General features: G+C 36.4%; 1 protein-coding gene across 4 annotated transcripts in view; it reads right to left on the reverse strand.

Moving 5' to 3' along the window:
* The window catches only part of LOC128673047 (uncharacterized protein), a 55,503-nt gene extending 29,781 nt beyond the window's left edge, over positions 1-25,722 (reverse strand). Inside the window, exons 1-3 of one of the 4 annotated variants that reach the window (XM_053750641.1) lie at positions 24,949-25,169; positions 23,877-24,080; positions 5,774-5,964 (exon numbers count right to left, since the gene is read on the reverse strand). In XM_053750641.1, coding sequence (XP_053606616.1) covers positions 5,774-5,964; positions 23,877-24,080; positions 24,949-25,011 — 458 coding nt within the window. In that variant the 5' untranslated portion in view covers positions 25,012-25,169. Of the gene's footprint in view, positions 1-5,773; positions 5,965-23,876; positions 24,406-24,948; positions 25,170-25,620 lie in introns of those variants that run through there. The other 3 variants (XM_053750642.1, XM_064436202.1, XM_053750640.1) reach the window with 3 other exon arrangements.
* Positions 25,723-26,565: the final 843 nt, after the last annotated feature.

Raw genomic sequence — 26,565 nt, forward strand, 5'->3', positions numbered from 1 at the left:
TGTTTAATGTCTGTACCCAACATAAATCGTAATTAAAACACAATATTTCGTTTAGCCGCAACACAAGACGGAACACTACCTCGAAGGTTGGTGAGTAAGGTCTTTATTTATAATAAGAGGATTAATAAAGCATACAAGCTGTGAATTAATACCCAGAGGACCGGTCGAGAACACCCCGGCTGTTCTCGTATTAATTTCTGTCACAGATTTAATTGCTCACCTCTGGCTTAAGCTTTTTAATAAATTCGAGGACAGACAACAAAACACAAAAAATACACCGCTCAAGCGCGCTCGGCCAAAAAAAGAACCAATTTTAATTTATAAAAGACAGGACAAACGATTAATAATTTATTTGTATCCTTCGTTTCTTGTGCGATGGTTTGAGCGTTAAAAACAACCGTTAAAACCGTCGACTTTGTATAGCTCGCGCTTAGTCCGAAATGCCAATTGCGGGTAGACACAAGTATACAGCGAGCCGGAATGTCGTTTTAAAAAAGCCCGCAAATAAATAAATCGCGTCGCACGCACCGCTCGCGCAAAAAAACGTCCACCATATTCGATTCTTTAATGTGATTTAAAAAAAATAGAAATAAGTGGAGGCTGGCTTCGATTGAAAATGAATGAGGGCGACTGCGATAGTGGAAATTAGCATTGAGGTAGGATTCAGGAGCGGCCTTTGTGCGATCATATCGAGGTGTATTCTTTGCGCTTTTTACGGCGGCGGCGAGCCCGGCGCGTCTTTTCAGTCCCTATTACGATCCTGTCGCCTTTTTGTTGCAAATAATAATTACAGCTGCGCATCGCATTCGCCATGCGATACTGTTTTGGATATCAAAATTGCTCAATTGACTGGTATCGATTCGTCAATCTTTGTTGTTTTTATATCGCACTCCCATAAACCCATATGGGTTTGTGGGAGTTGTTAAGCACATATGTGCCATACGCATACGTCTCTCCATAAGTGTAAACGATTCTACTTTATCTAGATAATTTATACTTATTAGGTGAAATCGTATGCCATCCCGCGAATGGCTTAGCATTTGCAGGCGTATAAATTAAACGTAGCTTATTAGAGACAGATTAGATCGGGTCGGGTGTGCCAGTAAGATTCATAAATTAGCGATTACGTACATGCAATAATAACGGCAACAATGGGATTGAATTCACATGAGGGGGGAGAAGAGGGACGCTGTGGTCCAGAGCGGAGCGAGTCGATCGACATTTGTATGCGATATCTAAACGCACAATTGGATGCCGGCGCGACTCTTCGCGCTAATGGTACACTATCGAACCATCGCAGTGGCCCGTTTGAAAAGTGGCGACCGCCGCGCTATAAGGAGTAAGGACCACACGGCGTTTAGTGCGTACAATAAATAAATTCGCATTACGTGATACTACGATGTTATGATAGCCGGCCAGAGAATTAAACCACAACTTGTTTGCAGGACCGTCTTTGTATCATTTGAGGTTTGTGCGTTTAGTTGTTCTAGTAAACACCTTATTACTGTACTGCACTAGATTATTGAGCCATTATATTATCACGTTTTACAATAGGTACACCTTTTGTTGCTATTTGCTTTGTTGTATCATTTGATACTTTTGACATAACTTTAGGATGATAAAAATGTTGAATTCCGCTCAATGAGAATAAAGTTATTACTTTATCTGGAAAATACAAAATAATATGACATTAATTTACTCAAAATAAATAATTACAAATATTTTATTATACAACGAAATTGCAACACATAAGTTATGAGATTGCTTAAGGTACCTCATTAAAGTTATTAAAAACAAGCATCGGAGAGGTAACGCGAATAAAAAAGAAGCACACGTTAATGGCGACCAAAATATAATTATACGGCATTTTTGCATTATTAACTCTCGTCTTAAGAAGGTCACGGTAATTAAAGTCTCCAATAACAGCGTTAATGTTGGATGTGGGGCCTTTATGGATATATTTGCATTTTAAAGGTATTTTCCTTATGGATAGTTTGTCGCCTTAAGCCTCAAGGGATAATATATAAACGAATAAAAATAATAACTACCTGGTCTCCGCGGTTTCGCTTCCTAAGGAACTTCGGGATTTTGGATGGCCTAATAGCCTGCTTTGTAAATTAGCGTTCTAGCATAGAAATAATTTCGAAACATTTTTGCAATTGACCTAACTACATTAGTCCTAGAATAAGTTTTCCCAAGGTTAGGAATGTGTGACAATACACATATGTAAAAATTGCACCAAAATGTATGAAACAATCGCTTTGTAAGTAATATAATATGCAAGTCGTATGTCCTTTTGTAAGCGACAATGTACGGTAAATCGAAAATCAGCGACGACGCCGTGACATGTGATCGGCTTGTGTCGAATTCGAAATTCGAAAGAGCCACCAATTGCTTTCGGCAGTTTATTGTCTCGTGTCAATGAATCTCTGTGAAATCACAAAACAAGGAGATTATAGAAAGACGTTCATTTGAATTTACCTAAAACATAGCTAGTTGACGCTAAAAAGTGTTCCACAGGAAGCCAATACTGATGTTGGACTTCTTGTTACTGAAATTATTATGACTTTGACCCGACAATGAAACGAAGCAGTCTATATTATAGGGTTTGATAATATTTTCTTAAATATTTTGTCAGGGTTTTGATTTTGACACATTCCGATTCTTTTATATGCCATTTTCATCAAAGTCAGGTGTATTATCAAAAAGTAGGTACCATTTCTACACTCTCATTATTTTCTGTCAAGACGCTGATTGAAGTGCGTTTGTCTAAATTACCAAATTGGTTTCCAATAACGGTCGTTGCTTTTTATCACGTTATTAATAAGCAGTTATTTATTCAGCTCTTGAGTGGACTTATTGTGTATATTGGGTCGAAGTTTTTGGCTTCAGAAATGGTTTTATACATCAATAATTATTTTTTGGTTGGTACCTCTTTGCTGCATTTTCATCAACTTTACCCAAATAATCAGTAAGAAGAAATAACCATTCTAGATAACAAAAACAGTTGCCACCTAACATTGTCATTTATTACGTGTCAATCAAACGCAGGAACTAACAAATTAACAGCACTATCCGTAAGGAGGATGCACATAAATACAAATCAAAGCGGTTAAATTGAAGTTTATTTGAAATGTATTCATTTAGGTATTTAGACCGGATAAAGTCAATAGTGACACCGGCAAGAGTTCATTCATGTCCTAGGATTGGAAGACAATAGCCAAAGTGCATATGCAATTGTATTTTTAGTTGGTTTTCTCTCGAGTTTGTCCCAATTGAAAATACATAAATACACATAAAACAGGTGAAATTGATTTTCGATGGAAAATCTCACTAGTTTTGGGTATCCGAAGTGTGCGGGAGTTACCTAAATATGTTGTTTTTGTATCGGTGTCCATCGGTACCGCGTCAAATCAGTGTCTGCTATAAACCGTTTTATATTTAAGTACGTATTTTATAAATTTTCCATTATATATCTTTCGAGAAATAGCAGAAAAATTTTCGTATTCTTTTATTTCCTAATCGCATACATGTTTTCATTCATTTCATTGATATGTAACAACATTGATTTTGTCATGTGTCTGTCGTTCCTTAATCAATCTTTTCACTTAGTATGTTGAAATAATTATCTAATAAATATAATATAAGCCCAACTTATTTTTTCTTCTATTAAGTTACATAAATCTCATGAAAAAGCAGGTGAAGAAGAAGCGGTGCAACAAAAACCGAGCACCCAACGAGTATAAATGAAGAAACCGGCGCGGGAGTCTTTGGTCGACGGGTAGCAAGTGATAAATAAAGCGTAATTGAGCGACGGAAACAGCCAATGAGTAAATCTCGTCCGTCAATTTATTTAAATTATTTATTAGTGGAGTGCTATAGACACCCGCCGTGATCGCTTTCAGTGCGTTCACAGAGCTCCGGACGCGGGCAGTGATGTGCCATGTTCTATCGATATCGATTGGACTTTTAACGATTTTTTTATTTCTTCTGTGCCTTAGACTATCAATATACATATAAGTCCTAAGTATTCCTTGTTTCAATGTCGTGAAAGTAATGCACTGAAATTGTTAATGAAATCAATGTTACGAAACCACTGCCACCAGTTTCGTAATCTAAATAGGCAAAATTTATTATCCCGCAAAACTTTTGAAAATCGATAATTGACAAGAATATATTGAATTATTTTTATAGTAGCCTGTTTAGCTTTTAGATGTTGTTTTTACTGTTGATAATAAATATTCTGTCATTAATGATTGAAACCATGTATTTTTATGTTGTTCGATTGATTGATGTCGATTGATTCTGCGGCTAATTTTTCAGAAATGTTTAAAATGCATCATGCTCTTCTATGTCTCATTATTACAATATGAGTTTTAGGGAAAATCGGTGCATAAATCACATCCAAGCTAAATTTTTAAGAGGGTACGACATCATAAATGATGAGTTATTGCTTGATGTCAAACAAATTATACGGGTCATTAATGTTTGTTTAATTTAACACACTAATCTTTGCTTATTGTTAAGTGCCATAGCCATGTTTTTTTTTATATTTAATTGTTCGTAATATAATAGAAACAACAACTGAAACCGTTTGCAAAAATTGTTGATCTGTTACAAGACATCTGAATCTTAATATGAAGTGAAATCTGTGAATTTAGATTCTATCGACACTAAAAGACGTCAGCATTGATCCACGTCGAAACGATTCAAATTAGTTAATTTGTGCAGATACGACACAATGGATGAGGAAATAATGTAACGTTCGTTCGTACTCGTGTGCTTACAGCTACCGGGAGATTGTAATTGGAGTAATTGGACGAATCTGGACGCACTTAATAATGTTCCATTGTCGTTATTCAAACGGCAATTCATCGTTTGTGAGAGAAATGATTCATTACTGTTAAATTAAAAAGTTTGGGTGTTGTGTTTGGAGCGAACGAGGTGCGCCTTTTGAAATAATATGTAGAGAAGAAAAAAGTAGAACAGATATCAACAAATCAGAAGTCCTAATTTCCTAAGATACGTGAAAGTAATATATAAAGGAATCTTTAAAGTTCATCACAAAGTAATACTAAGAGGAAGAAGATGCAGATGTATAGAAAAAAGAAACAAATAACGACGGAAACATTGATATGTCTGACTTACCTTCGTTATTTCCTTAACCTTATCAGAACTGCGTGAAGTTGCTTATGTTAAACACAATAATGTTATTTACACCTAAAGGAAATTGGTGTCATAACATGGACAACATATACTGGTCCAGGCTGCGACGGACAAAGATTGAAATACAGTCTACTAAGACTGCAGTTGAGCTCTACTGTGTCAATTTTCATACAAAGTTGTTGTATGAAATTTTTCTTTCAGTTGTATTTCAGTTTTTTCTATTTACAAATGGCGTAGCGGGTATAATAACAATTACAAATCTTTTTCTTCTTTACAGTCTAGTAAATATTAGAAGCCGTGGTGGTGTAATGGTTAAGACGCCCGCCTGTGGATCGAAAGGTTCGAATCCTACTCATGCCACATGATTTTGTATACCAATCTGACTCTCTGATAGTTTTCATCGACCACCACTTGCTTCCGGTGAAGGAAAACATCATGAGGAAACCTGCACACTGGTTGCTTATATTAACTTGTGTGTGAAATGGAGAAGGCAATGGCAAACCACTCCTTTACGAAAGTTGTTATATGTGTTTAATTCCATGTAATGACCACGACCCTCAGCCATGAGGAATACGACTGTGAAGAGAAATATTAGACTACAACTTACCCATTTATATCAGTGATGGACCAGAAGTGTTTAAGTACAGCCTTTGCTAGCAGGTACCAGATTTGGGTCCACACCCATGAGGACTTGTCGATGGACGACGATAGGAACTCTTTGGTTTCTTCATCAGCATGCAGCTGCACGAACTTCTTCTTCAGCTCTGGGCTTAGTTGAATCTTTTCCACGCGATACCACTGCAACAAGGAGACAGACAATAGATATTTTGTCGGCTTTTAATAATATCTAATTTTAAGATGCTATAATGTTTTTTACAGAAATCAGGAGATTCTATAATCAACGTCTTGACAGATTAGGAATTAAAGATGAAATACAGCTTTTCAAGGATCTTTTATAAGATAATGTGGATTTATCATTTTGAACTAGCAAATGTGTTCAAAGAATATATAATATGTACATCGCAAATAACTTAGTAATGCTTCAACGGCCAACAACACATTGAGTACGATGCGATGAAAGAAACAGCCACACTTCATATTTTAAATCACAATTGTGACTTGTAAATTGATGTTCAACAATCCTTGGTTAATGAATGTGTACAAAAAGAGTAATCGAGTGCAAATAAGAGAGTATAGTAAGAAAGGAGCGCGGGGCCGAGTGGTCACCGTTGTGTGTTTAAGTTTAGTTTTACACGGAGCAACTCGCAAGAGCAACGAAGAACATATATGTTGCCACTTGAAGATTATCGAATTTATCAGCTTCTTGTACTGCTTGCAAAAGCAAGATGAAAATAGCAAGAGAATATGCATGTTAATGCGTAGCAACGAATACGTCATTCGACATAGACAACTCGAATTCCATTGTACAAGTTGTTCGGTTATTATTGCAGTCTTCAGAAACAATCAAAGTGTTGCGGTTAACTTAAGATACGATCGATTTAAGTAGACGAAAAATGCATGAAGTTAATACCTTAACGACATGCCAATGTACGTTCTTAGTTTTTGACTGGCTGAATTGGCAACACAGTAGCAACATTTCGTTACCAGCGAGTAATCCGTGTGAGCGTCAGCTAAGCCGGCGCGGCCCTACAAAGCAAACGCGGCCGCTGTTAATTTCACGCTGCCTCGAATTAACATTTCTTTACGCCACAGAATAATGACGAATTAAAAAAAAACCTCTCGCCTCCGCATGTACGTAATGACGGCCGGACGCGAACTCATCAACTCGCCTTAATTAATGCCCGATCTGTCTTTGTATTAAAATCAAACAGGTACCTACAACGGGCGATTAATATTTTGGAGATGACACAAAAAAGGGTTCCTTACATTTCATAAATGTATAGAGTAATTTAATATACTGAAAGTGTCGTTATAGTCTCGTTTAACGACAGTAAGTTATCAGCAGAAGTTCTGAACAGCAGAGTAATTTGGCAATTGTGGTTTCACAAAACTAAGCAGTTTGAATGAAATCACAATTACAAACTTTAGGATCGTTTTGGATTCAAGTTTCCTTCAAGTACTTGTTAAGAAAATATGAAGACTTAACGAAATAACAATGAACCCTTGATGGATAGGCATTCTAAAAGTTTTGTAACAAAAAAGACAACACAACGGTTTATAATAAAAATAGTGTTTTATTTGACTAACACAACCATGGGAGTTTCATCGAAGACTAAGGATCCCGAATAATTATCTAAAACCGGTAGTTGAAACAATCGTCACGGCGAATCGAACCTGGAGCCTGCTGCGCCCTCGTCATTAGAGATCCATCAGCGTAGGGGCGGATTGTGACTTTTTAGGACCCTGGGCTTACATTACTCGGGGGCCTATTAAATATTCTACTAATTGCAATTTTGTCAAGAAATTATTTTTTATACTGATGTAGGCGCCTGTACGGCATAAGAATAAATAATAAAATAAATAAATCTCTTCAAATCAAATATCTCAAATATGACGACAAGAACAAAATTGTGTCGGGATAAGCTGCGGTAAATCCCCCATAATAAACGCAAACGCCCGCTAAAAAGTATACCTATACCGAATTATCTATTTCGTCCACAAGACGCGCAAAGATGTTGAATTGTTCGATCAGGCTTGATCGAACGACAACCTGGGTTGCCAAACTTATGTTTTTTTTTTTTAATTTACATATTATTTCTCGAAAAAAAAATTTTACTATGGTTTTTAATGGGGACTGCGGGACCCTTTGCAGCCGCGGGGCCCTGAGTTTAAGCCATAAAAGCCCTTAGGTTGATACGCCCCCGCATCAGCGACACTTCGTGAGAGAATTTAAAACAAATTGGTGCTTTGATCACATACAAAAACAGTTTTGATGAAATGACGTTGTGATTGACATTTAATTTTTACTTTTGTTTATTATCATAAGTTTGTTTCTGTTCAATTCTTTCTGTTACATGTCTCAATTTATAAGTACCAAAAAGACCTATCTGATGATATTAAACAAATAAAAGATCCACCAAGTAGATAGTAATATTATATATATTTAACTATTGTGCTATTGAACAAATAAGAAATTGAAAATGCTCATTGTAAGTAATCGACCACGTCTAGAACATTTTTACGAGCATCCGCAAAGTATCGTAAAAAGCAGGGGGGAAATAAATATTTAGTACCGAATACTGATAACGAATCACGTTGGTGATTATGCAATGTGCCGTCTTTCCATTTAAAATAGCCTGCATTCAGCACGGGACTCGGGCGAATTCTCCAGACGGAATACAAATAGTGGAAAATTTTCGTATGCTTAAGTCATTGATGATATTCCAAAGTTTAAGGATTGTTTATGCTTTTGCTGTCACCGTGTAGGTACTTTCGAGAAATCAACGGTGCTATTCAGTATTACGATAACGGTAGAAAAGTGATAATAATATGCGTTCTGTGGCTGATGTAAAACATATGAAAAATGTGTATATGTGCCTACATACTTACGTTGTAGAATCAATCAATTAGGAAAATAAATAATGATGCGGATTATGACACTTAGTTTATTTAATTTCAAGTAATACAATACATTTAAATAATATGCAGCTTCATGTAAAAAGTAAAGTAGACATTGTAAAAGTTTGTATAATTGAGGAACAGAATTTGAAACGTTATAGGAGACTATAGTCTAAAACGAAAAATGATGAAGTACTATAATAATGTCGACAATCAAAGTATAATAATGCTAACTTGAAAAAAAGACTAACATGTTGTAATTCCAAGCGGTTTGGTGAAATGGTGACCCAAAATAACACCTCAGTGGATCCGAATTGTTTATTATTTAGGTATGCCAAACGGGCGACTACGGTCTCACAATCGGTCTTTGACGTCCTTGATTTCATTATGTAAAACGGCCAAGTCACGTTATAATAATCTAGAATTCATAAGCCAGCGGAAAAAGGCAAGCTTCCTTGTTGTTTTCAACTATCGTAGACTATACTCACCCAATTCGATTATTTATGAGAATCATGTTTAGGATTCATTTTCTGCCCGTGTAAAGTTAGATTTGCATGAATAAAAATTTGCTCATTTAAAAATCTACCTGTTAAGGAAGACAAATAGGGAATGATTTATTCAATGGAGCTATTGAGGCCGCGTCGATCTTATTTATTTTATAGACTAATGTGGGTTACAGTTTTTCGCACCGTAGGCACTACGGGTGAGATGATAATAAATGGTTGGATTTGTCTCTGTGTGGCGCGTTGTCTCGTGTTCGGCGAGTCATAGCGTTTTGAATGCGTTCATTATCTTGTGTTGACTCGTTAGCGCGCAGGTCAGCGGAGGTGCATCCATGGAACGAATGCAGGGATGCAGGTCCTTTATGTGCCGGTCGTTCGCCTCGAGCTAATGAATCAAAGCTCTTAGTGTGAGCATATTGTCAATACGAAGCGAAATATTAACGTTGAGCGCGCTTTGCCCGCACAATGCCAGATTAATTCCCGTTTAAATGTGTGAAATAAATGGTGTACGCCGCCATTTAAATACAGGTTCTCTTTCTTGCTTTATGGTCCTTGCTTACGCTCGCGTGGTTGATATAGGTAGCACAAGTAGATAGCAGATGTCAGGTTGATTAAGTCTTAAGGATTGTAACAGATTGTTTTTACTAATTTAATTCAGTCACGTCTTTACGAAATAACTGAAATAGCACAAATTCCCATAATTTCATCTAAAAATAAATATTGGGTTCAGCAGAAGCCAGCAAACGACAAAATCAAAACACACGACAAGAAATCATATTATTACGTCAACAAATCAAGTTGTCAAAAGAATAACTGTTCCAACAATATGATTTAGCTCCTGCTAAAGTAACGTATGAAGTGCTTACGGGAGCTGTAGTATAAAACATTGTGCGCTCAAGCTAAGTGGCGCACAGGATCCCGCTGGATTTCCCGGTAAGCGGCTCCGAGCTTGTTTGCCGGGGCTCCATTAAAATGGGATCAGCCGGGATGCAGATCCGCTGGACGCTGGACGAGACGTATTTGCAGAAATGAGACTCCCTTGTGCGGGCCCGCTAAAGTTCTACACGTCCCTTATAATTTTACATGTCATGACATGATTGTAAATTTTGTCGTATTTTTATAATACCAATGTATTATAAAAATACGAAAGTGTTCACAGTTAAATATGGAGTGTTGGTTAAAAATGGCAATCTGTCTGATTTTGTGAGGAGTCTTACCTATAATGGGTGTTATGGATAAACATGGTAGTCTGATAGTGATGATTACCATTAATAATGATGTTAGAATGCGTTTATTATTTATTACCAGTAAGACGAGCCAAATTTACATAAGTATACCAATTCGAAACAGTATTCCCAGAGAAGATAAAATTAACAACAAGGAACGTGCGAGAAACCTTTTAGTCCAGGGTTAGCATTTACGATATTAAAACGGAAACTCTAAGCGCCCGAGGGTAGAGCATAGATATTCTCAATTAAACCCCAGTCACACATACAGTATGAGTTATTGTTGTAAAACAATTGACTTCGATTAACACTCGACAGAGCTACTAAACAATAAAGCATTCTATCAGATATGCATTTAACATGTATAGGTTTTAGCTTAATATATGACTACATACCTGTAACAAACTTCAAAGATTTAGAAATATATAGAAGAGACATACATTTATTAAACAAAAGAAAATAGATTATAGTAAACAAATATACATTATATACATTTAAATATGTTCACTTGTAAAGATGACATCGGTAATTATTAAAAAACAATGAATTAAATCACATCTAAATGTGAAACCTGAATAAAAATTTGAAATTCGAGACGCTACGAAAAAGACGCTTCTTTTATAAGTAGGAATCGAAAAATAATTAACATTCCAAAGCGTATCCTCACTGTTTCAGTTTAGTCTATGGTGTGGAGCATCACGAGACGCCCGAGGCCACTGTTGCGTAATTGTTTTAAACTCGTCTTTTAATTGTTCTATCGGGGGTTGGGATTTATGGTCCAACGTGATCTCCGGCCATAATGCCATTCAGATTCATTTGTACTGCTATTTCGGCGTCGCCGCACCATGGGAATGCAACGTCTACAAATTTAATCAAATATCATTTTCACTCCAGCAGTTTGTTGGCCAATAAAATTAACGTTAGCGTTATTCAATCTATTGTTTTATGCGCATAGTAACCATTTAAATTTTACATTACATTGTGGTGCCAAGGCGTTTTTATTGAGCACTATATTCAAATTCAGCCACTAATATGAATTTTACGTTTAATAAGTATTTTACTGTTTAGTGTTGCGGAAATAATTTAGGTTTAAATATGATCTGACAATGTAACATTTGATCTAGATTGAATAATCTCGAGCATGAGACTCGAGGGAAACCTCAGGAATGTGAAACAGTAAAACAGTTAATTGTTTATAATTGGTTTCCAACCACACATGGAGCGTAATTCTGATGCGTCGAAAAGAATGCACGTTGTGGTATATGAGACAAAACGTCATGTGTAGCGTGGGCACGCGTTCGAAAGATTTACGAGTGTATTTAAACTGGTTTTACATTAAGCACCAACTGGGGCGATTTGATCGTAAACCCAGCCGTTATGTCTCGAGACAGTATCGTCGCTGGAACCACCCAGGTGGACTGGTAAATTAACTTCAGGTTAACTATGGGTCACCTCTGTTCATCTGTTGAAACGTGAGTTGATGCCACTTTCATTCAATTGAGGCGTGATTTTGAACCATTATGTGGCTTGATGGCTCTCGAGCGAGATTCTTTCGAAGTTAGAGTGGGTGTTAATGACGGACTACCTTGTTCAACATGTGGTTATTAATAACACACTAGTTATTATATTCGTGTTATGTAATCTTGATAGAACAATCTGCCAACGGCTTCCGTTTAATGTGGAAAGTGTAGAGCTTATAGAGACGCAACTTTCTCATAATTCAAATGTTTCTACAATAAGTGACAAGGTTACAACAATAGCGATGGACAGCACAATCGAATCAATCGAATAATGATTCCAATAAATGGCTTGCTCGGTGAAGTCCGTATTCAGTCGTGATGTTGTGGTGGATACCGGCTTTATGCAGTCGGTGGAATCGAAATTATTCGGTGGAGCAATTAAGCGAGCTCACGCCACGGCGATTGTTCGGACGCGGGCCCCGAATGCACCCATTGTCCGCCAAAATTAACAGCGACAAAAAGTTACCGGCGGCAGTCTTCGATTACCATTCCATATAAATAAAAAAGTGTTTTGATACATTTTCAAGTAAATGTTGTTTTAGATTACAAAACATTCGATTGGTATAAATTGAACTGAAACTTTTACTAGTAGAAAAAAATAAAAGGCAAAATAGCAAGCGAACTCTTTGTATCTCGATGTTATGTTTTTGATCAGAACACAATTGTGAAAAACACCCTATTTTGTTAGAACTTATAAATACCCATTTTGTATGAAATGAGGACTAAGCGCAGAAAGTAGAGCAGATGGCATTCACACTTCCGTTAGGAAAGTCAATGGATTCGAAAAGTGTCATTTTTTATTCCGAGATTTACTGACTAGCCGCGAACAGTGGCGCATAGTAAATGCAGACGAAATCGATCAGGAAATGTAGGACCTGCTGCTCCCATTGATCTAAGCTTAGAGAATTGTGCCAATTTTTGATGAAGAAGTCTTATGGAAGAGTATGATTGTGGTTAAGTCAATATTCCAACGGTTCCAAGAGAAAACAAGATATATTTTACAACAAATTTGATTTGAATGGCAAAATAAAATCCAAAACCTTATCCAGTCACAGCACGAGTACATTGTTTGAAATGTCTCAAAATTCGGCCGTCAAAAGCCAATCGAACGGCGGGCGTTGATTGAATTGATTGAAAAAGAAATGGAGAGGGGCGCGGAGGCTACGGCCTCTCTCGAGGTATTTTTATAGCCTGTACACGTCTCAGAACGCGCGGGCGACACATTCCTGACAAAGCTGCGTTTTTGCTGCGCCAAGTTTCATTAGACCCCGCAACGCGTTTCCTTTTAATAAATGAGTTATGCGTTTATATCCAAGATGGCCGACGCTCATCCCGCTAAAGTGTTAAGAATGTTACGATGCCCATGAGGTCGCATCGTTCAGCTGTTTTGAAATTGTTTTAACATAGTACATTTTTTATCAGATTATTATTTTAATCTGTATGTTTATGCTTTTGTTACGATTTAGGTGGACACAGAATAAACAAAAGAATTATATTCTTATAGTCGCTGTATCAGTTCTAGTATGTCCGCCAAAATGTATACGTAATCGCTTTAATCAGTCAAATGAATTAGTAAACTTAAATAAAGAGCTAACCAAGAATTTGATATGTAACTGATTTATGTAGTTATTACTAAACTTTACAGTTAAGGGTTAACATTAAGACATTTCAACTAGTTATTTTAGTGTTAACCCTAATACATAAAACTTCATTGAAATCTTTAAAATTGAATTAAGAGTGATTAATAACTTAAGACTAACATTTTAACTGAACATGACTAATGAAACTAAAAATATTAAATGGGTACACGAACTTATATATGGGTTGGCATGTAATATGTATTCACATATATCGCATATATTACAGGATAGCCATTTTAGGTGAATGGGATATTTGGGTATGTGCTCCAAAAGATCGCTGGTCGAGTGAGCTGACACGCGGCTGTCACTGCAGAATTCATCAAAAATGGCAGCTATTTTATTTCCACATTCGGCAAGCACGTACGACCTTTTTGTCGACTGTAAACGTCCGCGAAGCTCGCTGTTGTCAACTTTCGTTGTATTTATTTACTCATTCATACATTTCTTGTACGTCTGACTGAGCTCTTAAGTTTACGACTTTTCACCACCTCCGCACTTAGATTTTCTGTCATAAACCGACTTTATTATAAGCATCAAAACATTTTCTTACACAGTAGCTAACTACGTACTATTAGATTTACTATTAAATTTAAATTTCTCGTAATTTTACTTTGCAATTTAAACACAATTTTACAATGGATCATTAAAATATATGTTCAATATGTCTGCATACCATACGTGTAAAAATACACACGTTCCTCTTGCCAAGAAAACGGATGGATAGGTTATTGAAATCACCCATTAGTGTATTGTAAACAATGCGTAAATAGCTGTAGGTAGTGTGCTTTTATACCTATCTAGATATCGGTTAAGAGTTCTGCCGACTGGTTTATTTTTTAATCGAGATTTATACTCCAAGCCTCTTAGGAAATAAAATAATCACGCCGGCATCGATTTGCATACAATGGTAAAATAATTTTACGCGCGTTTCGCCGCGCTTAATTCTACTTTTTATTCGGCCTTCCGCGCCCTATCTACGAATCAAACGGACTGCTCGCCGCGTGCCCATTTAAGTGTTAACATTTTTTAGAAAACTGTCGATATTTTATTCACAAATTGTACAAACATAATACCATATCACTAAGTGTACCCACTTAGTTACATGCACATGTAGGTATTTGTACAAACATAAAAATAAGAGATCTAACGAAGGACCTTATGTTCCAACAGAGCTATACAAGGGATCCTCAAAAAGGTAAGTAGTTCATAACATAGCAAAATAGATATCGGCCATAAAAGCGCAGGGCGACTCTGCCTCGGGCCGGCAGACTGCGTGGCGGTCGCGCGGTCCGCGGCGCCGACACAAGTGCCACTCCGCGCGCCTATAAAAAAAGTGAATTTCCCAACAAAATTTTACATTCAGAGCAAACATCGGCCGTCATAAATTCAGCACAAAAGTGCGAGCGATGGCCGACTAGCAACAAAGGGGCATGACTTTTCCCGCAAAAAAGATGATCCTTAATCTGATTAAATCTCCATCGCAGCGGACGTCGGACCGTGAAAGATTAATGAATATTTGTGCGAGGATTCTGGGAGCTGGCACGTAGCGCTGTCATAATCATATTAGCTGCGTCCGGAGCAGAGGCCGGCTAGGCACGCACGCTGCGGCTACTTGTGATCGAGCCAGGTTACCTCTCTTATGTTGACGTTTTACGACGTGTCTGCACGAAAGGTGACAACCGCAATTCGCTTTATACAAATATAAATTATCGGTATTTATTTTCTATTCCGAAGATGATCTCAGAGTTCACAGAATTATAGATGGATGACTTTTGTTCACGTAGAAAGAAAGAAGAAAGAAATAAAAATTGTTTATTTGATATCACAAACTGAAATCTAAATTATTATACATGAATTAACAACCTGGGCGTATTTGTGTATACCAAAAAGGCCTCCTCTCAGCATAATGTTGCGGTGAGAGCCACAACGCTGGTCTTCCGAGGACACCATTACAAAATTAAAATTATTTAAAAACAAAGAATATAAGACAACCCGACTAGGGTACACAATCTTGGGGGATCGACAAAAAGCCACTGTATCTAATATACAAAAATTAAAATATAAATAATTAAACAAAGTATATAAATATTACATATAATAGTATAGTATTCGGTACGTACAATAAGAATATTATGTGTCCGCGATATAATACAAGAATAGGAATTAAATTGGGATATTGTTTTTTTGTAAACGCTGCACGTAAATACTTTTGAGTATTCAAAATGTATTCTTTTAATTTGATTTTAAAGGTTTTAATAGTTAAGAAATTCCTGATAGGCTTGTAGTATGTAGTCTTCTTCTTCTCGTTTCTTGCTAGAGATACGAGATATATGGTATTTCTCGGTACTACAACTCGAACAGTATTTGGATTATAAACTACAACATTTATACTAGAGAACTCATTACAATGTTTTATCGACCCGAATGTACGTAAAGTAACTAGGTATTACAGATATATCGGAGAGATAGAATATGCGCAACGCGTTAAAATAAGTGTTTGCAGCATATGAATTATACATTGTATACTGTTCAGGCGCTCTTTATCGCAAAACGGCGGGCGCATCGAACACATTATGATGCACTAGATTTTTACTGCATCCATTTCTATATCCATAATATAAAAAATACACCGCTGATTGAAATTTGGTTTAGCTGATCATGCAAACTTTACTTCTTTGCCAAGTGCTAAGTATTGAAAACGAAGGGAAACAGCGAAGACATACGCTTTTTGCCGTGTGAATACCGGTGCTGGTTTCAATCTATATAATGAATGACAAAATAAAGGCGTACAGTTTTTTTTTAAATTTAATAACTTATGTTTTATCTTAGTTTTGGTATCCTCTAGATAGGTAATTGATTAAAGTATGTTTTTTATTAACGGTATATTGTTTTTATATCTCTATTCAACATCGGGTCTGTGGCTGAATTCGTCACAGAAACTTTATCGATAACACCTTACGTTTTAGCGCTGCGAAACTCACAAATGGCCCTATCATATTTCGAGTGAGTTCAATAAACACACTCGTAAAAGAATCAATTGTTAAAAGAAATTAAACGTGAGTACGTATTGTTTCATACAAGCGTGAATAAAGCGAGGAGCTGGCTGACCAGCTAGCAGCTCGTTTTCGACCTGCTTTCGTGGACATAAATCGCGTTTAATAAAAGTAATATTTATGACGCACTTGATATTGAAAACAAGCTTTGTTTACTGGTTTACAGTACGCAAATAATGAGATCGTCATAATAAGAGAAGATAATCGTAGTACAAGAGTTCCCCCTTCGACTATGATTCTCTTCTCATTGAGGAATCCGTTCAGGATTTATTTAGGGGTAAAATCTTGCAGCCTTTCCAGCTATAAGACAACTCATATTTTTCCTCTGTTTTCCTGTGTTGAAGTGAATGATAATCTATATTTACCCAAAACTAAATGTTACAAACTTGTAAAACGGCAAAATTAAATGATCATAGATTATTTCAACATTCGAACTATAAATTCTATGCATTCCATAATATCACTCTGCCCACGAATTCTCACTGCTTCAGTAGATGACGCACAGGGAATTGTATCATGCGTTTCTCATGACTATTTCATGATGATTCTCAGGTATCGCTGAACGTGACCAGTGTATTACACAGTTGTGTCGTGGCCTGGATTGGTAATTAATTATTAGACATGTTGCGGCGGCAATAAAGTCCTTCATTAATGATTCAGCTGAACAAACAAAGCGCGCGTGCACCGCGAGCATTATCCCGCATAAGACATCATAAACGGGGCACCATCATCTGGGCTTATAAAAAATTCATGCTCATCTCACATTTCGGCGCCCCTCTTAATTTCGCGTGAGCCTCTTCTTGGTTCGTGTAAAAACTTCGGGTGTCTTTTTATGACTTTTACTGCGGTATAATTGGGGAGGGGCGAGCGTTCGTGTCCCCGAGGTGACATAAATACACCCCCCACGCTCCTCGCTCCAACTACCCCCAGTTTAATCTCATGTAAGACTATACGACGCGGAAGTAGTTCGCATTAAAATTCCTTGCCAACTGCAGGTTAAATTATCTAAAATGAGAGCCAGTTGCCTTTGGCAATGCAGGCCGTTCTCTTTATGATACGGATCTGGTCGATCTTATTTCCAAAGTTTTAATAGTCTCGCTGTACTCTTGTGTGGTAGTCACTTGCATGTCTATATTTTGCGTGTTTGAATACATGCAACACACGAACTTTTCCTTCTCTATCCTAAAGTAGAGGGTCCCAAGCGAGTACACTGCGAATAGCTTTTACCTTGGCAAGTTGAAATCTATTTGAATGATGCTCATAATTATGACAACAACATGATTTGTTTGTACTAATGAACCACTGGCACTTCATACCATAACAAGTACAAACATCTTTCTGATTCGACAGTAAAAAAACTAGGAACAATTTCCCCAACTATGAATACCGCAGTGCTAAGTACGTTAATTTATTTTCCATCAATTGTAGTATTGAATAAAATCAAACAAACTTATATTGAGAACGGTTTGGTCTCCTTTCACCATGTAAAATAAAACTTAGCCTCTGAGAATCAGCAAATACGATTTCAATTTTAGAGGCGGCAGGGATGCGCGAGGTGGCGCGGAGGAGCCCCGTGCATGTATGTATTTATTTGCAAATTCCAAATAGCTTTCAATATGTAGAGGCGCCGTGACTCCCGCCTGTCGATCCACTCCAATATCGCACTCCTTGTGAGACGTCACGGAGGCGACGCCATTATTCGACGCGACGATTGACTCCCGAGAGCACCACCTTCTCAGGACGCCAAATGATAGATGAGGCACAAAAAACATATCCGTAATTGAGATTTCTAATATAAAAATTGAAAGCGATCGTTTGTCCATATTTGTTTACATAATGTGAGTGGCGACACAGCGACACGCTATCTTTCGGAAGCGGCCGCGGACGTCAATTTGTATATTGTCATTATTAGAGTTGGCGCGGAAAGTTTGGGCGCGTTCATCCATCATGGTGTGACGGGCGGCCGGTCCGATATCGCGCCTAATACGTATTGATTTCCCACTTAGCGTTTTTCTTGGGAATCGCGCCGTTCCACCCTTCCGGCCGCCGTCTAACGAGCTGTTTGTCCTCCACTCGCGGCTACTAGGGTTGTCCTCGCTTCGGATTACACTGACTCGAATCCGCAAGCTTGACACAGTTTACAAATACAAAACTTTTCATACAGATTTATAGGTTGATAAAGATTATATAATTGGTGTAAAATATAAATAATATGATACAAATTAACTTAAATGTGAAATGTAACACAATCTTTTTAAAAGTTTGATGTGCCTGATTCCTTTTTGCAGTAGAAAACTGAACAATGCAACATGACAGTTGCTAACCATTCCTTCGCTCGGTCGACTCGGTGTAGCTCGGTTATAGACCACATCTTATTTTATTGCAGGCATGAAGAGGCATGTATTTCGCTTTTGTTTTGGTCAAGGGGTAAGCCTAGTTATGGCCCCTCCGTTACAGCAGTATGTCTGTCACGCACGGTGTAGTTTGTAAAACTTTACGATTAAACTACAATTTCTTTAGCGTTTTATGTAGTAGATTTTTAAATGAAAGATTCTTTGACCTACAAGGGCTTTAAATATTGAGCTGAACAGCCTTTCGAAACTGCATTTTATAATCAAGAGAAAATATACGCAAATATTCTTCAAATACTATCTGTACTCAAACACGTCAACTTATCTCGTTAACGAGTTTTCTTATGACGTACTCTAAGTACCTGTACATACATTTGCCTAAATGCTGAAGAAAAAGATTGCGTCACCAAGGTCCCCGGTGGGGGTGGGAGGCGAGAACAATGGTTTCGGTTCTCACACGTGTGGAGGATTATTTGCATTCGGAAATAAAGAGAGGAATGATAAAAGAAAGGCGCGAGCGAGGTCCCACCGCCTCGGGCAGGGTGTGGGAATAGGAGGCGGGCGGGGTGCGCCGAGGGAGGCTCGTTACGCGAACAATGGAGAAATAATGTACAGATTGCAGTGAGCGATGCGCCCGCCAACACTCAGGTGTCTTGTCCAAGGCGTATCGATGACGTTCTTACATAGTACATATTTATTTTATAAGAGTTGTTGTCTCTTATTATATGCTACAGCTGCGACTTTGAAATGGTAAGCTCATGGACAGGAAGCAAAGGCAGAAAAGGATTGGGTCTGATAAGAAAGCAGCGGCAGTAAAATATAAACGATGATGAAGATGGTGCTTTCGTGCTTTGAGCACATACTTCATATATTATGTTAACGGGACTTATCAACGACCATGCAGTCTGGCTGCGACCATGGCGACTAAATGGTATTTGAAACGTTAGCAACATTAAATAAAAAATGTTTGTGCTAAGTTCCGTTAATATAATGTGATTAGATGAAGATGATAAAATAAATACGTCTACATAGCGGGTGTTATATATGTGGTGCATAGTTTAAGCATATGTATTTTTTTTATTAGATTATATAATTGTTCATTTACTTCACTGAAAAAAAAATCAGCGAAGTTACATTGTAAACTGCAATTAAATATTCGACCAAATTCAGATCAGACGTGCCAGCACCAGACTAAGTGTAAAGGTTTAATGGTAACTACGATCGAGCCAGTTCAGTTGCCGATCATTGAATAAAGGATGCCTTCATAGGAAGCGCAAGCAATCACAACAATCACCCCATCCTCGCGTGACACCGAAAACGTCCTCGTTCATAAGTATAAATTAATCCATTTAGAGCGGGCGACCGTCACCGAGCGCGGTGGACGATTAACGGAAGCTTCTACTTAACTAATTTATCCTCTGCTGGTTTTAACAGAATGGATAGCTGTGATTACGCAGTGGCGCGACCGTGTGACGGTTGCATGCGTGTTATATAGCTCACATGGTAACATTGTCACTGGTATAGTCGTCTCTCTTGTCAGAAATAGTCTTGTAAAGAAATATGGATTGAGATGCACAGAGAACAGCATATTTCTCCTGTCATTATTAATGGAGGATTTTAGGCAATGTCTTTCTTATTTCTACACTAAATGACAATAATCAAAGAGAGTGTAAGTTTTCATCACCATGAGAAATTAGCCATATAAACTGTACTGCTGATTTTAGCCTCAGGCTTCGACCAGAGGCAGACGTCTTAATTCTGCCTGAGAACCCTTGACTGTATAAAAAATAGACTACAGTTGTTGGATTTGTAGTGGTGATGCCACCTACAAGATTAACATCAGTGCAGTGGTAATGTAGGCACAGCAATCACATGCTATGTGTATGGCAGTCGGTCACTCAACACGGGTCGAGTGCACTTACGGTCTATTTTACGGCAGCAGTTTGATCCGGTAATATTAGACGCGTTTGCAATTTAAATAGTGAACCTGTAATCGAATGAAAAATCATGATATATTTATCTCTAGGATTACAGAGACTTCGATCGCGATAATATTTTTTACTAACGTAAGTAAGTAGTTGATTCATCAGTATTTCAAAGATTTACTTGAATTACGTAGACGATATATGTGCATTCGAACAAATCGTTTGGTTTTCTCTTTTGTCTTAAATTAAATAAAAATTACGTAACCGTGTCTAAGATACAATAATGTGGTGGGGGCGAACCGGGGACTGCGAAAACTTTCAGAGTATTTGGTATGAGCTCATACGATAGTCAGATGTTTATAATCCGGCGAGCCCGCGACATTTTAATAACATTGATCAAATAGAACAAAAGTATGTGGACCGAGCACTCGACAGAGATGAAAGTTAAAAGGGTCGCGGGGTTCGGTGGGCGGTGGAGGGAGCGGGTTGAATGTCTTATTCCCTCCACAATTCAGAGGTATTTCGTGTTCTTCATACGCAAATATATCCTCGTTACGTAGGCAGTAGGCACACGTGAGGCCCGATTGCGTGTGCGCCACGTATGAAAATCCCGGCCGAGTGGCTGATACAGAATTGAGGGAATTGTCCCGGGTTGAGAAAATTGGATCTAGCAATCAAACGACGCACCCGACAAACGTTAGGTCGTTATGCCACGCTCTGATTCCGAGGAGTTCGCAAGCACTTATTTAATAAAACTATTGTGTTTGATACGTGACAGGTAAGAGAGGGCTAAGATCACAGTGGTGATATTTTACAACATGAAATATATGTTCTGCCGGCTACAAACTATCGGCAAACTTTGGCGGATTCAGCATACATTGCTGTTTCTTAATTGCGGTTAACAAAAGTTCAACAAAGTTAAATAAAATACCAACTATGCAAAATCATTCATTTGCGGCGGCATCTATCAGAGTTCGGTGATAGTGTGCAGCCGGCATTATATTTTATTGCACACTGCGGTATTTTTTATTTTACCCAAAATAATAAATTGTAAACATTGTTCAGATAACATCATCAGTCATCAAAAGCTTAACATGAAAGGATAAAAAATCAATTAAGTAATATTATGAAATATGATACAAGTCGAGAAATTAGAAAAATTATAGATTATAAGACATCTTCAGAATGTATACGCGGATTAGCAGATAATAGATGAATTTGATTTAAGAGGGGAAGCAGGAAGACGACATTGGCTGAGATAATACTAACAAATACATTTCCAATGCCCAATTCAATAAAAATGTGTATTAAATATTTTATAGGTTTGGTAATAAAATCATAAGACAACCCTACAATCATACTAATATAATAAATGTGTAGATTTAGATGTGTGTTAATCATTCAAATTTTACTGGACGGATATCGACGAAACTTGATACACGGGTAGAAAGTGACCTAGAACAGAACATATACTTTTTATCCTAAAAAGCTCTCAGCAGCAAAGCAAAATTTGATAACTCATAATTATGCACTATATATGAAAAAATCACCAAACATGCCTGATATATTTTTTGTAACTAAAAATTAGTCAAGTGCGGAAATTTTAGCTCAGTTTAATTTGAAACTCAATTGTGATATTCTAATAAGACATAAGCTTTGGGGCACATCTACTTCTGGTATTTTTTTACATAAGTAAATAAATATTTGATAACAATTAACATGGGTGTTCTCATCTCACTCATTACTTGTTATTTGAAAGTGACATTTCATAGTTAACATGTTTAGTTCTCACTTTAGTTAAAATGAAATTAAATATTTATTCTTCTTTAACAAATGAATTAGAACTAGCTGCGCCCCAGGACCTCGCTCCTGTGGAAGTAACGGGATAAAAAGTATCCTATGTGTCATTTCAGGTTATATTCTACCTGTGTACTTACCATATTTCATAACAACCCTTCCAGTAGTAGATTTTGAATGAAAGAGTAACAAACATACTTATAGACATGTACATCCTCACAAATTCATACATTCACATTTATAATATTAGTAGGATTTATAAATTATAAAATATTTTTATTAAATACAAAGTCTTCCCAGTTTTATATTATTAAGTACCACAGCCTCAAATATTTTTTATCATGGAAAATTATCTAGTCTAGGAACAAAAAAGTAAAATTCAAGAAATAATAAAAATAATACTTAAACAATCTCCGTTTCACAATTCCATATAATTAATGTTATTAAGATGACTAACTGGAAAATATTAGTATAAAAATTTTCCATGTTAATCCATGTACACCAGCTAAGTAACCTAATCATTAAATGTAATCAAGTTATCATGAAACTAATTTCAGCGTACAATTTAAACATTTAGAGACATTAATGAAATGCTCATCTCACCCAAACAAAAAATAAAAAGTGACAGCAAAATAATAATGAGATAATATATTTTTATTAATTGCTTATGCAGACACATTTTGATATCAATATGAGTACAGTTTAATAAATAATAATAACTACTTATAGTAGTATTGGGAAAATTGTGATTTCCATTATCAATTCCACAATTTTTTGTAATCATTTAACACATTGTGTTCTAGTTTATTAATTACTTATGTGGCACTATACTTTCTTACTTCCATCACATAAATAATAATGAATGAATTATAGGTTTATGATAAAATATATAATTATAACAGAACTATCAAATCTGCAGAGTAACAGGCAAAACAGCAGTTTAACTGCTGTTTTCCTAGAATTGTTAAGTATGACTAAATGTATAGATATGTAACTATGTCCTTGCTTTTGATAAAAATGTAAGGCAAAGTATGTTAGCGAAGACTAAAGATTTCAGATATTTTGAACCTGACTTTGAAGATAAGCAGCTACAAAAAAAATGTAGGATTTCCTGCACTATGCTATGATTCCAAAAGGATATGTCTGGTCAAATTGTCTACCAAATGGTAAGCTTACCTCGTCCTGGTCAAATTCCTGTAGATGTCTATCATTGCGCTGCTTCTCCTGTAAAGCTCGAGCTAAGGCACTTCTAGGCCTATAGAATCCATTGGATGACATTTTTTCGATGTCTTCAACCAACTTTGATGAAGAAAGTCCTGGATTTCTTTTTTTTAACTGCTTTCCTACGTGTTCCTCACACCCACAGGTTTGATAGCCTCCCTTTGTGTAGTAAGAATATAATAAATCAGTGTTTTGGCAAATATAATAAGGGTGGCTTAATGGAATTAATAACAAAGAGAATATAAGAGGAAAAACAAAAAACATAATTTTAATCTGGTCATTGCGGTAACCAATGTTTGAGGGTTAGTTACAAATAGATTATGTACATTTGCACGTTACTTCGTATGACAAACTACTTTTATGTTTATTAGTTATATTTTAAACTTGTTCTTATCATTTTATCACTCACAATAGTGCGCAAAACTGTAAAAATCATGTAAAAATCTCAATGAAAACATTGTATTCTTACTAAATGTCAATGTCAAAGTCAGACACAGTCAACTTACACGATAAAAGATAAAATTAACCATAGAGGGCGCTAGGCGTCAAAACAGAGCATTTGCGGAGAACGCGTGAATGTTTTTCTAAGTTCAATAACAAATTTTGTACATAACATTACTAAAACTCATATTTTTATACAAATAGCATACCGTAAAGACATAATGTACAAAGTTATTAAACTTTACTACTTGTTAGAGTTAAAAGTTTTTCGACAAGATCGGACAGGTAGAGCAAGGAGAGAGGCAAGAAATTATTGAAAACTGAATCGGAAGTGGAGTTAGTGGTCGCTTGTGCACCTATATATGACGTCGTACTTCTATAAATATTCATGGAAAACTGATCACTAATTCAACTAAAATGTAATCTTTTTAAAATTGATATTTATTGTTTGTTTTTAAAACTTAGGTACTATATGAAAGTACGCACGGAGTACCCAATAATTCCATTGGACACAGAGATCGCGTAGATTAACTAGGTATTAGAATTATCAAATGTTATTATTTTAATAAAAGTAAATAAAACTTACCATTTCGCATTTAGCCTCAACCGACGCTCTTGCTACAATCTCTCTTAATACTGAGTTCAACATTTTGTTTTCGCTGTTTGAATTATGCTCCACCTAATACAGGAACTTTGTACTTATTTTCAATTGAAATGTTTTATAAACACGTCTTTCCTCCACTAATAGATTTTATGAGTAATTTTTCGCTGTTTGTTAGGTGAAAGGTATTAACGATAGCTTTCAGATATAATTCCCGGTTCGGCCTTGGCCGTGACTGACCGTTCACTGTCACCGTTACGCTTGACCACCACCGATACTTTTTGGTCGCTGTTAAAAATAAATCAAACTTTTTTTTAAATCGATGTTTTGGCGCGAATATTGAATTTGTTAAGGTACTGATAACATATAAAAGTACCTAAACATATATAGTATTATAAACATATAAAGGTACTTTTATATGTTTATAGTCAAAATCGCTGCTTTAGCACTAAAATAGTATAAGTAATTTAGACGATGGGAATTTATATTACCTATACTTGCCTAAGTCTGTTGGATGGTAGGCGATTTCTAAATTTGTGTTTTTATAGAAACTTTTCAGTATTTTAGCTTTCTTAATAAAAGTAGGTATTATTATATAAACATTAGGCTTCAGGTATGTGTTTATAAATAAAAAGTAAATCCAAGGTAGGTACTCACGTTTTTCGTAACTGGTGGTATGATCAGTTTTTGGAACGACATATTTTATCACAATAGAATGAAATAAGTAAAAAAATAGCCGCGAATTTACTTCGACTGGATACCTTGAAGTGAGCGATAAACGAATGTTTTATGATAACTATGATAACTAGATATAACGATATCGGGTCGTTATTTTTATCAGCATATTCGTTTATCACATAATAAGTCTACCTAATGATTAAAAAAACTGCCTAGTGCGAGTCGGTCTCGACCATGAAGGGTATCGTAGCAGCAAGTAACATAAAGTAACATTCTTGTTGATCGATTTTTGTATATTTTTATATTTGCGTTGATTGAAAGGTAAGTTGCGGTTTACGATTAAAACATATAAAAAAGACTACTTACTAATTATTATTACTAATTACTTACTATTAATTAATAATATCTCATTCAAACTAATTTTTGGTGGAAGTTTACTTAGTAATGTACATCATATATTTTTTTGAGTTTTATCATGCTCTTAATTTAGAAGTTACAGGGGGACGACGACACATTTTACCACCTTGGAAGTGTCTCCCGCATAAACTATTCAGTTTAGAAAAAAATGATAGTTAAAACCTCAATATCATTTTTGAAGACCTATCCATAGATACCCCACACGTATGGGTTTGAAAAAACCAAAATTTATTGTTTTTTTTTCTATTTTTTGTGTAAAATCTTAATGGTGTGTTCTCTTGTGTAAATCTTTCTGTAATCACAGAATACATCTACTTACCAAGTTTCAACAGTATACTTCTTATAGTTTCGGAAAAAAGTGGCTGTGACATATGGACGGACGGACAGACAGACAGGCAGACATGACGAATCTACAAGGGTTCCGTTTTTGCCATTTGGCTACTGAACCCTAAAAATGAAATTAGAGTAAGATACCTAATGGCATTTTATCTCGCTGTCTATTTTGTG

Source organism: Plodia interpunctella, chromosome 10 (genome assembly GCF_027563975.2).
Source record: "Plodia interpunctella isolate USDA-ARS_2022_Savannah chromosome 10, ilPloInte3.2, whole genome shotgun sequence".
NCBI classification, from domain to species: Eukaryota; Metazoa; Arthropoda; class Insecta; order Lepidoptera; family Pyralidae; genus Plodia; species Plodia interpunctella.